Source organism: Eumetopias jubatus, unplaced genomic scaffold (genome assembly GCF_037043125.1).
Source record: "Eumetopias jubatus isolate StellerSeaLion01/CBP00866 unplaced genomic scaffold, mEumJub1_p1.0 scaffold_1, whole genome shotgun sequence".
In the NCBI taxonomy this organism is placed as follows: domain Eukaryota; kingdom Metazoa; phylum Chordata; class Mammalia; order Carnivora; family Otariidae; genus Eumetopias; species Eumetopias jubatus.
In genome coordinates, this window is record NW_028274807.1 from 206,346,608 (window position 1) to 206,362,981 (window position 16,374).

Here is a 16,374-nt window from a genome sequence, read left to right on the forward strand (position 1 = left end):
TGCTCTTCCCTTGTATGGATATATCACATCTTGTTTACCCATCCATCCACCAATGGACACTGGGTTTTTTTTCTATCTCAAGGCTATTGTGACTAGTGCTTCTATGACCAGGAGTGTGCAAATATCTCTTCCAGACCCTGCTTTTGCCACTTTTGCATATATATCCAGAAGTGGGATGGCTGAGGCATAGGTAGTTCTACTTCTAACTTTTTGAGGACCATTCATACTGTTTTCTGCAGCCGTTGTACGACTGTGCGATCCCACCAACAATGCGCAGAGTTCTAATTTCTCTACCTCCTTGCCATTTAAATGGCACAACTCGGTGCCATTCAACCATCCGCAATATTGTGCCACCAACACCTGTATTTAGTTCCAAGAGATTTCACCACCCCAGAAGGAAATCTGCAACCCATTTAACAGTCACTCCCCATTGCCCCCTACTCCCGTTTCCTGGCAACTGCTAATAGGCTTTCTGTCTTGATGAGTTTACCTATTCTGGATATTTCAAATAAATGAAATCATACAATATGTGGTCTTTGTGGCTGGCTTCTTCCACTCAGCATATTGCCTTCGAGGTTCATCCATGTTGTAGCATGTTCAGTACTTCATGCTTTTGTATGCCTAAAAGATATTCCATCATATGGATACCACTTTCTGTTTATCCATTCATCTGTTGGTCCATCCTGCATTTTTAAAGAGGTGTTGCATTTTTGCATCAAGGCTGTCGATGGCAGAGAGAGGAAGAAAGATAGACAGAAAGACAGAGCGGTAACACTGGATGGAGCAGTTGCTTGGAAGGAGAGCTGTCCTCCCGGGGAGCTGGGGCAGATGTGAGTCAGTTGCCACTCGGGGAAGGATATGAGAGAACCCACAGCTGCGAGCCTTGGTTGCTCCACAAAGCAGGAAGTTGGGGACAGGAGAGTGGGTAGGGCTTGAGGAGAGGGAAGGGGATTCAGAGAAGAGCATCGGTGAGTGACCAGAGATAGAGTGCCTAGCAGGGGCCAGAGAATGTGACTCTGGTAATGCTGGTCAGTGCCACACCCTTGTGGGGGACTCACACAAGTTAGACCACACAACAACAATAGTAGCTAGGAGCTGAATGTGTATCTCCTCACCTAAGTGCCACTACAGCCCTGTGGAACGAAGATGATTATTCCATGTTCCCAGTGAGCCAGTAAGGGATAATGCTGAGAATTAACCAGAGCCTACATCCTCTCTATGCCACACAAGAGCGGTGACCTCCAGCTGAAGATAGCAATCAGGGTGTCGCTTGCACTTAAAATTCAGGAAGGATTTGGAATCACAGAGATGGAGAGAAGCTTGGAGTGGCCAGCATGCTCAAAGGCAGGAAAGCCGGGTGGTTGTGCATGGAGCCAATGACAGTAATAACAGTAGTTGTAATTATTATTATCAGTATTATTTTTTACAGCGTTCTTACTATGCGCCAGGGCCTGCATTACACAACTGAGGCTCACGATCTTCTGTGAACCCCAAGCAGCTCCCAGGAGTGCTGACAGTCATCATGAGCAGCAGGTCATGGAGGGACTGGCCATGGTGTGGAGGGTGAGGGCCCCCCAACCCCGGGGAAGTCCTCCTGAGCCAGGCTCAGCATGGACCCAGAACTTATACCCACCAGGCCGCCTTCCCTCTCTCCCCACCCAGTGATGGCCGCCACGCTGGACCTAAACCACAGCTCCGTGTCTGAATTCATCCTCGTGGGCTTCTCCACCTTCCCACCACGTCTCCTGCCCATCTTCTTCCTGCTGTTCCTGCTCATGTACCTGTTCACCCTGCTGGGGAACCTGCTCATCATGGCCACTGTCTGGAGCGAACGTGGCCTGCACATGCCCATGTACCTCTTCCTGTGTGCCCTGTCTATCTCCGAGATCCTTTACACCTTGTCCATCACCCCGCGCCTGCTGGCCGACCTGCTCTCCACACACCGCACCATCGCCTTTGCAGCCTGTGTTAGCCAGATGTTCTTCTCCTTCACGTTCGGCTTCACCCACTCCTTCCTGCTCACCGTCATGGGCTACGACCGCTATGTGGCCATCTGCCACCCCTTGCGCTACAACGTACTCATGAGCCCCCGTGGCTGCGCCTGCCTGGTGGCCTGTTCTTGGTCTGGTGGCTCTGTCATAGGGCTGGTGGTGGCCACAGCCATTTTTCACCTCACCTTCTGTGGACCCAATGAGATCCAGCATTTTGGATGTCATGTGCCTCCTCTCTTGAAGCTGGCCTGTGGAACTGATGTACCAGTAGTAGCCCTGGGTGTGGGCCTGGTGTGCATCACCAACTTGTTGGGTTGCTTTCTGCTCATCCTCCTCTCCTACACCTTAATTGTGGCTGCCATCTTGAAGATCCCGTCTGCTGAGGGCCGGCACAAAGCCTTCTCCACCTGTGTGTCCCACCTTATTGTGGTCATTGTGCACTATGGCTTTGCCTCTATCATCTACCTTAAGCCCAAGGGTCTGCACTCCCACAAAAGCAACACCCTGATGGCCATCACGTACACGGTCCTCACACCCTTCCTCAGTCCCATCATCTTCAGTCTCAGGAACAAGGAGCTGAAGACTGCCATGAAGAAGACCTTCCTCAGCAAACTCTATCCCTCCAGCATCTAAGTGGCCAGTGTGAAGGTGGTTTTAGAAGAAGGTAGAAGGATGACCATACCCTCACCTGTAGGATTACAATGTCTACCTAGTAGGATTGGTAAAAAGACGTGTGACAACCTCTATGACATAGCAGGTGCTCAATAAATGTGAACTTTTCTTCTTCTTCCTCCCTTGGTTTGTGTCTTGGCTATTAGTTTTATTTGTAATCAAACAGCTTTCTTGAGATATAATCCACATGCCATATAATTCACCCATTTAAAGTACACAGTTCAATTGGTCTATAGTATATTCAGAGTTATGTGATCATCACCACCATCAATTTGAAACATTTTTGTCACCCGAAAAGGAAACCCCTACCCATTCAGTCCCCATTTCTTCTCCAACTCCCATAACCCCCAGCTATAGGAAACCACTTTTTTTCCAGAAAATATTGTTTAATTTTTTTAAAAATTGAAGTATAGTTGCCACACGATGTTATTTTAGTTTCAATTGTACAGCATAGCATAGTGACTTGACGCCACACAATGCTATTACAATACCATTGACTACATTCCCTATGCTGTACCTTTCATCCCCGTGACTTACTCATTCCACTTTCCTGTTCTGAACATTTCATATAAATGGAATTACACAAGGTGGTCATTTTGACTGAGTCCTCTCGCTTAGCACAATGTGTTCAAGGTTCCTTTATATTGTGGATGTATGAGACCTTCATTCCTTTTTATTGCCAAATACTATTCCATTCTGTGCACATACTGTATTTCTTTCTTTCTTTTTTTTAATTTAAATTTTAGTTAGTTAACATACAGTGCAATATTGGTTTCTGGAGTAGAATTCAGTGGTTCATCACTTACATACAACACCCAGTGCTCATCACAAGTGCCCTCCTTAATATTCATCACCCTCCCAGCCCATCCCTCACCCACCTCCCTCCATCAACCCTCAGTTTTTTCTCCATCATTAAGAGTCTCTTATGGTTTTTTCCCCTCTCTCCCATTTCCCCCTTCCCATACCTTCATGTGTTTTTTTCTTAAATTCCATATACGAGTGAAATCATATGGTGTTTGTCTTTTTCTGAGTGACTTATTTCCCTTAGCATTAGCTCCATCTTTCAAATGACAAGATTTCATTTTTTTGATTGCTGAATAATATTCTGTTGTATATATCTATACCTTATCCATTCCTCAATCAGTGGACACTGGGGCTCTCTGCATAGTTTGGCCATTGTTGATAATGGGACATAACTGTATTTCATCCGTCCGTTTATTGCTTGCTGAACTTCTCAGTATTTCTACTTTTTGCTATTTTGAGTCATGCCACCAGGAATGTTTGTGTACCCTTTTTTCTTGAATATATGGTTTCACACTGCTGCATGTATACTATGGAGTGGATTTTTTTGATCCAATGGTAACTCTGTTTAATTTTTAAAGAAAGTTCCAGACTGTTTTCCAAAGTGGCTGTACCCCTCTATATTCCCACCAGCAATGTAGTAGGGTTCAAATTTCTCCACATCTTTGCCAACATTTGTTATTACCTGTCCTGTTAGTTATAGCTATCTGAGTGGTAAGAAGTGGTATCTCGTGGTGGTTTTGATTTTCATTTCATGATACGTAATGATGTTGTGCATCTCATCACATGCTTGTCAGCCATTTCTATGTGTTCTTGGAGAAATGCTGTTGAGACATTTCACCTATTTTTTAAATTGGCTTGTTTGTCTTTTTGTTGAGTTGTAATAATTCTTCATAGTTTCTAGTTATAAGGTCTTTATCAGATAGGTGAGTTTCAAGTATTGTCTCACATTCTATGAGTTGTCTTTTCACTCTCTTGTTGATATTCTTTGCAGTACAGAAGATTTTAATTCTGATGACATCCAATTTATATATTGGTTTCCTTTATTGCTTATGGTTTTGGTGTCATGTCTAAGAAATGATTGCTTAATCCAAGGTCATGGAGATGTACAGCCATGTTGTCCTCTAAGAACATTATAGTTTTAGCTTTTACATTTAGGCCTTTGATCCATTTTGAATTAATTTTTGTACATAGCATGAAGTAGGGGCTGAATCTTAGATTTTTTTTAAATTAACATAAAATTTATTATTTGTTTCAGTGGTACAGGTCTGTAATTCCTCAGTCTTACACAATCCACAGTGCTCACCATAACACCTACCCTCCCCAATGTCCATCACCCAGACACCCCATCCGTCCCACCCCCTCCACGGCAGCAACCCTCAGTTTGTTTCCTGAGATTAAGAGTCTCTTTATAGATTTTGGACACCAGCCCTTTATCTGTAGTGTCTTTTGCAAATATCTTCTCCCATTCTGTAGGTTGCCTCTTCGTTTGGTTGACTGTTTCCTTTGCTCTGCAGAAGGATGTATTGTATGGTGACTAACATAACATAATAAAATAAAATTTAAAAAAAGAGTCTCTTATAGTTTGTCTCCCTCTCTGGTTTCGTCTGGTTTCATTTTTTCCTCTCTTCCCCTATGATCCTCTGTCTTGTTTCTCAAATTCCTCATATCAGGGAGATCATATGATAATTGTCTTTCTCTGATTGACTTATTTTACTCAGCTTAATATCCTCTAGTTCGATCTATGTCATTGCAAATGGCAAGATTTCATTTCTTTTGATGGCTGCACAATATTCCATTGCATATATATACCACATCTTTTTTATCCATTCATGTGTCAGTGGACACCTGGGCTCTTTCCATAGTTTGGCTGTTGTGGACACTGCTGCTATAAACACTAGGGTGCAGTTGCCCCTTCAGATCGCTATGTTTGTATCTTTGGGGTAAATACCCAGTAGTGCAATTACTGGGTCTAGGGTAGCTCTATTTTCAACTTTTTGAGGAACCTCCATACTGCTTTTCAGAGCGGCTGCACTGGCTTGCATTCCCACCAACACTGTAGGAGGGTTCCCCTTTCTCCGCATCCTCACCAACATCTGTCGTTTCCTGACTTGTGAATTTTAGCCATTCTGACTGGTGTGAGGTGGTATCTCATTGAGGTTTTGATTTGGATTTCCCTGATGCCGAGCAATGTTGAGCAATTTTTCATGTGCCTGTTGGCCATTTGGATGTCTTCTTTGGAAAAATGCCTGTTCATCTCTTCTGCCCATTTCTTGATTGGATTATTTGTTCTTTGGGTGTTGAGTTTGATAAGTTCTTTATAGATGTTGGATACTAGCCCTTTATCTGATATGTCATTTGCAAATATTTTCTCCCATTCTGTCGGTTGTCTTTTGGTTTTGTGGACTGTTTCTTTTGCTGTGCAAAAGCTTTTTATCTTGATGAAATCCCAATAGTTCATTTTTGCCCTGGCTTCCCGTGCCTTTGGTGATGTTTCTAGGAAGAAGTTGCTGCGGCTGAGGTCGAAGAGGTTGCTTCCTGTGTTCTCCTTTAGGATTTTGATGGACTCCTGTCTCACGTTTAGGTCTTTCAAACATTTGGAGTCTATTTTTGAGTGTGGTGTAAGGAAATGGTCCAGTTTCATTCTTCTGCATGTGGCTGTCCAATTTTCCCAACACCATTTGTTGAAGAGACTGTCTTTTTGCCATTGGACATTCTTTCCTGCTTTGTCAAAGATAAGTTGACCGTAGAGTTGAGGGTCCATTTCTGGGCTCTCAATTCTGTTCCATTGATCTATGTGTCTGTTTTTGTGCCCAGCACCATACTGTCTTGATGATCACAGCTTTGTAATAGAGCTGGAAGTCCGGAATTGTGATGCCACCAGCTTTGCTTTTCTTTTTCAATATTCCTCTGGCTATTCGGGGTCTCTTCTGGTTCCATACAAATTTTAGGATTATTTGTTCCATTTCTTTGAAAAAAGTGGATGGTATTTTGATGGGGATTGCATTGAATATGTAGATTGCTCTAGGGAACATTGACATCTTCACAATGTTGGTTCTCCCAATCCCTGAGCATGGAACGTTTTTCCATTTCTTTGTGTCTTCTTCAATTTCTTTCCTGAGTATTTTATAATTTTCTGAGTACAGATCCTTTGCCTCTTTGGTTAAATTTATTCCTAGGTATCTTATGGTTTTGGGTGCCATTGTGAATGGGATCGACTCCTTGATTTGTCTCTCTTCTGTCTTGTTGTTGGTGTATAGGAATGCCACTGATTTCTGTGCATTGATTTTATAGCCTGCTACTTGACTGAATTCCTGTATGAGTTCTAGCAGTTTTGGGGTGGAGTCTTTTGGGTTTTCCACATAAAGTATCATATCATCTGCAAAGAGTGAGAGTTTGGCTTCCTCTTTGCCAATTTGGATGCCTTTGATTTCTTTTTGTTGTCTGATTGCTGTGGCTAGGACTTCCAATACTATGTTGAATAGCAGTGGTGAGAGTGGACATCCCTGTCGCATTCCTGACCTTAGGGGAAAAGCTCTCAGCTTTTCCCCGTTGAGAATGATATTCGCTGTAGGTTTTCCGTAGATGGCTTTTATGATATTGAGGTACGTACCCTCTATCCCTATACTCTGAAGAGTTTTGATCAAGAAAGGATCCTGTACTTTGTCAAATGCTTTTTCTGCATCTATTGAGAGAATCATATGATTCTTGTTCTTTCTTTTGTTAATGTATTGTATCACGTTGATTGATTTGCGGATGTTGAACCAGCCTTGCAGCCCAGGGATAAATCCCACTTGGTCGTGGTGAATAATCCTTTTAATGTACTGTTGGATCCTATCGGCTAGTATTTTGGTGAGAATTTTTGCATCCATGTTCATCAAGGATATTGGTCTGTAATTCTTCTTTTTGATGGGGTCTTTGTCTGGTTTTGGGATCAAGGTAATGGTGGCCTCATAAAATGAATTTGGAAGTTTTCCTTCCATTTCTATTTTTCGGAACAGTTTCAGGAGAATAGGTATTAATTCTTCTTTAAATGTCTGATAGAATTCCCCTGGGAAGCCATCTGGTCCTGGGCTTTTGTTTCTTGGGAGATTTTGGATGACTGCTTCAATTTCCTTAGTGGTTATAGGTCTGTTCAGGTTTTCTATTTCTTCCTGGTTCAGTTTTGGTAGTTGATACAACTCTAGGAATGCACCCATTTCTTCCAGATTATCTAATTTGCTGGCATAGAGTTGCTCATAATATGTTCTTATAATTGTTTGTATTTCTTTGGTGTTGGTTGTGATCTCTCCTCTTTCATTCATGAATTTGTTGATTTGGGTCATTTCTCTTTTCTTTTTGATCAGTCTGGCCAGGGGTTTATCAATCTTGTTAATTCTTTCAAAGAACCAGCTCCTAGTTTCGTTGATCTGTTCTACTGTTCTTTTGGTTTCTATTTCATTGATTTCTGCTCTGATCTTTATGATTTCTCTTCTCCTGCTGGGTTTAGGGTTCATTTGCTGTTCTTTCTCCAGCTCCTTTAGGTGTAGGGTTAGGTTGTGTATTTGAGACCTTTCTTGTTTCTTGAGAAAGGCTTGTATTGCTATATACTTTCCTCTTAGGACCGCCTTTGCTGTATCCCAAAGATTTTGGACAGTTGTGTTTTCATTTTCATTGGTTTCCATGAATTTTTTTAATTCTTCTTTAATTTCCTGGTTGACCCATTCATTCTTTAGTAGGATGCTCTTTAGCCTCCATGTATTTGAGTTCTTTCCGACTTTCCTCTTGTGGTTGAGTTCTAGTTTCAAAGCATTGTGGTCTGAAAATAGGCAGGGAATGATCCCAATCTTTTGGTACCGGTTGAGACCTGATTTGTGACCTAGGATGTGATTAATTCTGGAGAATGTTCCATGGGCACTAGAGAAGAATGTGTATTCCATTGCTTTGGGATGGAATGTTCTGAATAAGTCTGTGAAGTCCATTTGGTCCAGTGTATCATTTAAAGTCTTTATTTCCTTGTTGATCTTTTGCTTAGATGATCTGTCCATTTCAGTCAGGGGGGGGTGTTAAAGTCCCCCTCTATTACTGTATTGTTGTCAATGTGTTTTTTTGCTTTTGTTATTAATTGCCTTCTATAATTGGCTGCTCCCATGTTCGGGGCATAGATATTTACAATTGTTAGATCTTCTTGTTGGATAGACCCTTTAAGTAGGATAGAGTGTCCTTCCTCATCTCTTAATACACTCTTTGTTTTAAAATCTAGTTTGTCTGGTATTAGGATTGCCACCCCAGCTTTCTTTTGGTGTCCATTAGCATGGTAAATGGTTTTCCACCCCCTCACTTTCAATCTGGGGGTGTCTTTGGGTCTAAAATGAGTCTCTTGCAGACAGCATATGGATGGGTCTTGTTTTTTAATCCAATCTGATAGCCTGTGTCTTTTGATTGGGGCATTGAGCCCATTTACATTCAGGGTAACTATTGAAAGGTATGAATTTAGTGCCATTGTATTGCCTGTAAGGTGACTGTTACTGTATGCTGTCTGTGTTCCTTTCTGATCTTTGCTGCTTTTAGGCTCTCTCTTTGCTTAGAGGACCCCTTTCAATATTTCTTGGAGGGCTGGTTTCGTGTTTGCAAATTCCTTTAGTTTTTGTTTGTTCTGGAAGCTTTTGATCTCTCCTTCTATTTTCAATGACAGCCTAGCTGGATATAGTATTCTTGGCTGCATTTTTTTCTCGTTTAGTGCTCTGAAGATATCTTGCCAGTCCTTTCTGGCGTGCCAGGTCTCTGTGGATAGGTCTGTTGCCAGTCTAATATTTTTACCATTGTAGGTTACATATCTCTTCTCCCGAGCTGCTTTCAGGATTTTCTCTTTGTCTCTGAGACTCGTAAGTTTTACTATTAGATGTCGGGGTGTTGACCTATTATTATTGATTTTGGGAGGGGTTCTCTGTGCCTCCTGGATTTTGATGCCTGTTTCCTTCCTCACATTAGGGAAGTTCTCTGCTATTATTTGCTCCAATATACCTTCTGCCCCCCTCTCTCTCTCTTCTTCTTCTGGGATCCCAATTATTCTAATGTTGTTTCATCGTATCATATCACTTATCTCTCGAATTCTGCCCTCGTGATCCTGTAGTTGTTTCTCCCTCTTTTTCTCAGCCTCTTTATTTTCCATCATTTGGTCTTCTATATCACTGATTCTCTCTTCTGCCTCATTTATCCTAGCAGTTAGTGCCCCCATTTTTGATTGCACCTCATCAATAGCCTTTTTGATTTCGACTTGGTTAGATTTTAGTTCTTTTATTTCTCCAGAAAGGGTTTCTCTAATAACTTCCACGCTTTTTTCAAGCCCAGCTAGTATCTTTAAAGTCATGATTCTGAACTCTAGGTCCGACATCGTACTAATGTCCGTATTGAGTAGGTCCCTGGCTGACGGTACTACCTCTTGTTCTTTTTGCTGAGGTGATTTTTTCGTCTTGTCATTTTGTCCAGAGGAGACTAGATGAATGAGAGAACAAAATGCTAACAGGTTTACAACGTCCCCAGCAAATATACTGTATACAAATCAGAAAAGACCTGAAACCAGGGGAAAAGAAAGGGAAAGAAAGAAAAAAGAAAGAGAAAAAAAAAGAAAAAAAACATAAAAACAAAAACAGAACAATACAAAAAAACCAGAATGTGATCAAATATGATCAGGCTAGTGCATAGATCAGTGCCACACACTAGATTTTGGGCGTATTTTGGTCTGTTAGAAAAAAGTGCCTCCTAAAATTTTAAAGGAAGAAAGACATATATGTACAAAATAAGGGTGATACAATGAAGGGATGGAAGATGACTGTAAAGATGAAAATTATAAAAGATTTTATAAAAGGACTTGATAAGATAAGAAGTTGTTTGAGAAAAGAAAGAAGATTTAAGAAAAAAAAAAGAAAAAAGGGAGAGAATGTGATCAGGCAGGAGACTAGAACAGAGCCATACACTAGAGATTTAGGGTATATTTTGGTCTGTTAAAAGAAACTGTATCTCAAAATTTTAAAGAGAGAACAACTTATATATATATGCCAAAAATAAGGGTAACTACTATGAAGGGATAAAATATGACTCTAAAAATGAAAAATAAAAAATGTTTTTTTTTAAAGGGATTGATAAGATGTTGGTTGAAAAAGGGAAAAAAACAGTTAACAAAAATTAACTTTGATGAACTAATAAATCATGGTAAAAAAAAAGCCATGAATTCTTTGTGCAGTATTCCCCTAGCGCTGGAGTTCTCCCGTTCTCCTTGATGGGTAAACTTGGTCTTGGCTTGCTGGCTGTTCATGCTGATCTTCTGGGGGAGGGGCCTGTTGCTGTGGTTTCCAAATGTCTTTGCCGAGGCTGAATTGCCCCGCCCTTGTCAGTCCGTGCTGAGCAAGCAGCTGGGGTTTGCTCTCGGGAGCTTTTGTTCCCTGCAGGGTCTCCATACAGCCTTGGAGGACCAGGGCAAAAATGGTGGCCTCCCAATCTCCACCCGGAGGAGCTGAGAACTCGGGGCCCCGCTCCTCAGTGCGCCCACAGAGAAAAGCAGTCACTCCCTTGTCACCGGTCTCCGGCCGCTCTCCGTTCTCACCCGGCCTGTGACCGAGCGTTGCTATCTCTGGCACCCGACCCCGTGTGGAGTCTCCAAACCCAGCAGATCCCTGCGGTGCGTTCCTGCGCCACTCCTCCCCGGGAAGGAAGGGGAGTCTCCCCGGATCTGCCGTCTGTTGGGTCCCTGCTGGAGGAGCAGTGGCCCGACTGGGCCGCAGATCACAGTTTATGGCCACCCCAAGCTGAGAGCCCGCGCCTCAGCTCCGTCTCTGCAGCCGGCTTCCCCGCTCCGATACCTGGGAGCTCTGGCACACTCAGGCTCCCCCGGTCTTTCTGTGACCCCAAGGGTCCTGAGACCACACTGTCCTGGGAGGATTCCACCCCCTGCTTACCCACTGCAGCGACGTCCCTCAGCGGAGCCGGCTTCTAACAGTTCCTATTTTGTGCTCCGGCTCTATCACTTGCCAGAAGCGGCCGACGGAGGCCCCCTCCCCTGCCGTCTATCCTCCCGAATATCGCCTCAGATTCACTTCTCCGCACGTCCTACCTTCCAGTAAGTGGTTGCTTCTCTGTTCAGATAGTTGTTGCTACTCTCCTCTTTGATCTCCTGTTGAGTTCGTAGGTGTTCAGAATGGTTTGATCCCTATTCAGCTGAATTCCTGAGACCAGACGAAATCCAGGTCTCCTACTCCTCCGCCATCTTGCTCCGTCGATGGTCTTTTGATAGGGATTGCATTGAAAGTGTAGATTGCTCTGGGCAGCATAGACATTTTCTCAGTGTTTTTTTCTTCCAATCCATGAACATGGAATATTTTCCCATCTCTTTGTGTCTTCTTCAATTTCTTTCATAAGTGTTCTGTAGAGTCTAGAGTATAGATCCTTTACCTCCTTGGTTAAGTTTATTCCTAGGTATCTTATGGTTTTTGGTGCTATTGTAAATTGAATCGATTCCTTAATTTCTCTTTCTTCAGTCACACTGTTATTGTATAGAAATGGAACTGATTTCTGTGTATTGGTTTTGTATCCTGCCACATTGCTGAATTGCTGTATGAGTTCTAGCAATTTGGGGGTAGAGTCTTTTGTATTTTCCACATAAAGTATCATGTCATCTGTGAAGAGAGAGAGTTTGACTTCTTTGCCAGTTTGAATGTCTTTTATTTCTTTTTGTTGTCTGATTGCTGAGGCTAGAACTTCTAGTACTATGTTGAAAAAAAGTGGTGAGGGTGGCCATCCCTCTCATGTTGCTGACCTTAAATGGAAAGCTCTCAGTTTTTCCCCACTGAGAATGATATTCGCTGTGGGCTTTTCATAGATGGCTTTTATGATGTTGAGGGATGTTCCCTCTATCCCTATATTTTGAAGAGTTTTAATCTGGAGGGGATGCTGTATTTTGTCAAATGCTTTTTCTGCATCAGTTGGGAGGATCATATGGTTCTTCTCTCTTCTTTTGTTAATGTGCACTATTACGTTGTTTGATTTGCCATGTTGAACCACGTTTGTATCCCAGGAATAAACCCCACCTGGTCATGGTGAATAATCTTTTTAATGTACTGTTGGATCCTATTGGCTAGGATCTTGGTGAGTATTTTGGCATCCATGTTCATCAGGGATATTGGTCTGTAATTCTCCTTTTTGATGGGGTCTTTGTCTGGTTTTGGGATCAGGGTAATGCTGGCCTCATCAACTGAGTTTTGAAGTTTTCCTTCCATTTCTATTTTTTGAAACAGCTTCAGTAGAATAGGCATGATTTCTTCCTTAAATGTTTGGTAGAAGCCATCTGGCCCTGGACTCTTGTTTTTGGGAAGTTTTTGATTACTCTCTCAATTTCCTCCCAGTTATTGGTCTGCTCAGATTGTCTATTTCTTCCTGTTTCAGTCTTGGAAGTTTATAAGTATCCGGGAATGCATCCATTTCTGCTACATTGCCAAGTTTGTTCGCATATTGCTGCTGGTAACAAATTCTGATAATTATCTCAATGTCCTTGGTATTGGTCATGATTTCTGTACCTTTCATTCATGATTTTATTAATTTGGGTCCTTTCTCTTTTCTTTTGTATAAGTCTGGCCAGAGGTTTATTGATCTTATTAATTCTTTCAATGAACCAGCTTCTACTTTTGTTGATCTCTTCTACTGTCCTTCTAGTTTCTATTTCATTGATCTCTGCTCTAATCTTTATTATTTCTCTTCTCCTGCTTGGTTTAGGCTCTATTTGCTGTTCTTTCTCCGGGTCCTTTAGGTGTACGGTTAGTTTGTGCATTAGGGATGTTTCTAATTTTTAGAGAGAGGCTTGGATGGCTTTGTACTTCCCTGAAGGACTGCCTTTGCAGTATCCCATAGATTTTGGACCAATGTGTTTTCATTCTCATTAGTTTCAATGAATTGTTTAAGTTCTTCTTTAATTTCCTGGTTGACCCATTCATTCTTTAGCAGGATACTTTTTAACCTCCAAATGTTTGCGTTCCTTCCAAATTTTTCCTGGTGGTTGAGTTCCAGTTTCAAACCATTGTGTTCTGAAAATATGCAGGGAATAATTTCAGTCTTTTGGTATCGGTTGAGATCTGATTTGTGACCCAGTATGGGATCCATTCAGGAGAAAGTTCTGTGTGCACTTGAGAAGAATGAGTATTCTGTTGTTTTAGGATGGAATGTTCTATATATGTCTAAGAAGTCCATTTGGCCCAATATGTCCCTCAAAGCTCTTGTTTCTTTGTTGATCTTCTGCTTAAGCGATCTATCTATTGTTTTGAGTGGAGTGTTGAAATCTCCTACTATTAATGCATTATTATCAGTATGTTTCTCTTTTTGGTTATTAATTGGTTTATATAATTGGTTGCTCCCATGGTGAAGGCATAGATATTTTGGAATTTTACCTCGCAGTATACCTTCTCCCTTCTAGGACTTCCCGACATCAACTGGGCAGGTGACATCTTGATAAGCCTCTTCAAAGAGGGCCAGAAAGACAACCACAGGTGGATGGATGGCTCAACCCCCACTTACATGTGAGTCTCCCTGTCTGTGATGCAGTTGCCCATAACCACCTACGACAGTCCCCCCACCCCCAAGAGACTGGCAAGGCTTTTGAAGAGTGAGTTTATGACCACTCACTATTTACCTGCAGCAACTCCCAAACAACATGCCACACTTTCTACCACAACAGCTATTGTTGTTTTGTTACTTGGGGAGGGTATTCCCATTTAAGTGCTTGAGAAACAATGGATTCAATGCCAAACTGGTTCTTTGTTGCAGGACTTCTCAGAGCCCTGAAAGTACTAATATGCAGGTTGGGCCTATTCAGGAGTATAATAATGTAGCACTTGCCAACTGTATGAGTTTCTTGTGGCCTCTGTAACAAAGAGCCACAAACTGTGTGGCTTAACACAACAGAAACTTACTCTTCCACAGTTCTGGAGGCCAGAAGTCCCAAACCAACATGTCAGCAGAGCTACACTCCCTCCAAAGACTGTAGAGGAGGATCTTTTCCTGTCTCTTCTAGCTTCTGGTGGCTGTAGGTATTCCTTGGCTCGTTGGCCCGTCCCTCCAATCCCTGCCTCTGTGGTCACACACCCTACTCTTCTCTGTGCCTTCTCTCTTTTGTCCCTTATAAGGACACTTGTCATTGGGTTCAGGGCTCACTCGGTTAATCCAGGATGATCTCATCTCAATATCCTTCACTAAATTTCATTTGCAAAGACCCTTTTCCCAAATAAGGTCACATTCACAGATACCTGGGGTTAGGATATGGGCATATCTTTTTGGTGGGGACAACATTGAACCCACTATGCCTTCCTGGCAGTAACCGGCCTCCTCACAATTTTTGTTTTTCTTTTGATGTTTCCATCTGCTACCATCACCTTTCCCTGTCTGGCAAACTGCCCTGGAATGGTCCAGGCTTAGGGCAGAATTCATCTTGGTAAACTCATCAGCTGCCTGAACATATATTCTATACCTTACACGCACTGGTACTGACATCCTCAGAATGTGCTCCCATTTTGCAAAAGAGGAAAACAGATGCTCAGACATTAAGACTCTTAAGTCGATAGCAGGCGGCAGAGCTAGAATTTGGACAGGGTAAAATCTGGCTTCAGGATGAATGGACCTCAGAGAAGGGGAGAGGATCAGTGGGATGAGACAATCAGAGATAGTGGTCCCTGAACTTAGAGATCCTCGGCTTCTCTGAAGACTTTTGCTTCTTGCCACTCCCATTTGAGCTCAGTCTCTCCACTGGGGGGGGGGGGGGGGATTTGGGAAAGGGTTGACCAGATGGGACTACTATAAAATGGGCTCAAAAATGACTCCCATTGGAGGCCTCAAGACCCACAGGGGCAGACCTTCACTCATAGAGAGCAGGGCTGGGGGGCGCAGGCACTGGCCCATCTACTCAGGGATTTTGTGGGCATCTCTTTACAGCAAATGGGACTTCAAGGAGCTACATGATAATGTAACTGCCCCAGCCTACATGATGATGCACAGCTATAGACCCTAGAGTGACTGTTCTTGTGAATTAAGGAGATTTGCTTGCATTTGTGAGAGGTGGCCGAACTGCTGACCCAAGCCCTTATACTCCACTCCCTGGGATGAATCAGAACCCTTGCTCTACAGCCTCAGGCTCCATCCTTGCCTTTTCTGGGTCCTGAGTTCACAGGGGCAACAATAAAGGACCTTTCTCCAGAGCTTAGTGTCCCTTTCTTGGCATTGGGTTTGCTCACCCTTTATCTCCTTTCCTGATTTCTGCTGAGTGGAGGAAATGCCCCCAAAGCAGTCATGGACCCATCCCTGCAGGAGGATTATAATTCTTAACTCTTATGAAAGCCAGGCTTAGCCACAAATCTTGCTTGGGCCAATGAATTGTGATGGGAATTGACATGTGCCACTAGTAAGCAGGAATCTTAAGAGCCTTATGTGGTTCTGACATCTTTATTTTGCTCTTGCCACAAGACCAGCTGTTCCCAGAGAGGGCAGATCCTTCAGATTTGGTCCTGCAATGAAGAAGATCCCCTCAAGCAGAGCTTCTGCTGACCCACCATGACCATAAGCATGACCAAGACATGAAGCTCTGTGGTTGTTGGCCACTAAGATTTTGAGGTCACCAGTGGTTACCTCATCATACTTAACCTAAGCTGACCAATACAGGGGACCAAGTTCCATTATAAAATCCCCATATTTTGGGCTTTCCTCTGACGAAAAAGCCTAAAGCTTGTGGATATAGGGTGTTTGGGGCCTTCACATTCATTCAGCATCACCAGTAACTCAGGCAGCCTCTCTGGTTTCCTCTTCAGCATCTCCTGCTGGTCCAGTGTCCTGTCCGGTTCCCAGTGAGATTGTTCTAAGACATCTCAAAACCCCCTTAATAGTCTGCCACTTCACTTTC

At 42.8% G+C, this 16,374-nt stretch overlaps 1 protein-coding gene across 1 annotated transcript; it reads left to right on the forward strand.

Moving 5' to 3' along the window:
- The first annotated feature begins 1,664 nt into the window (after positions 1 to 1,664).
- On the forward strand, positions 1,665 to 2,624 carry LOC148165136 (olfactory receptor 10H2-like). Its single transcript, XM_088022314.1, has one exon. It carries the CDS (start codon positions 1,665 to 1,667, stop codon positions 2,622 to 2,624), a length of 960 nt encoding a protein of 319 aa, XP_087878440.1.
- The last annotated feature ends 13,750 nt before the right edge of the window (positions 2,625 to 16,374 follow it).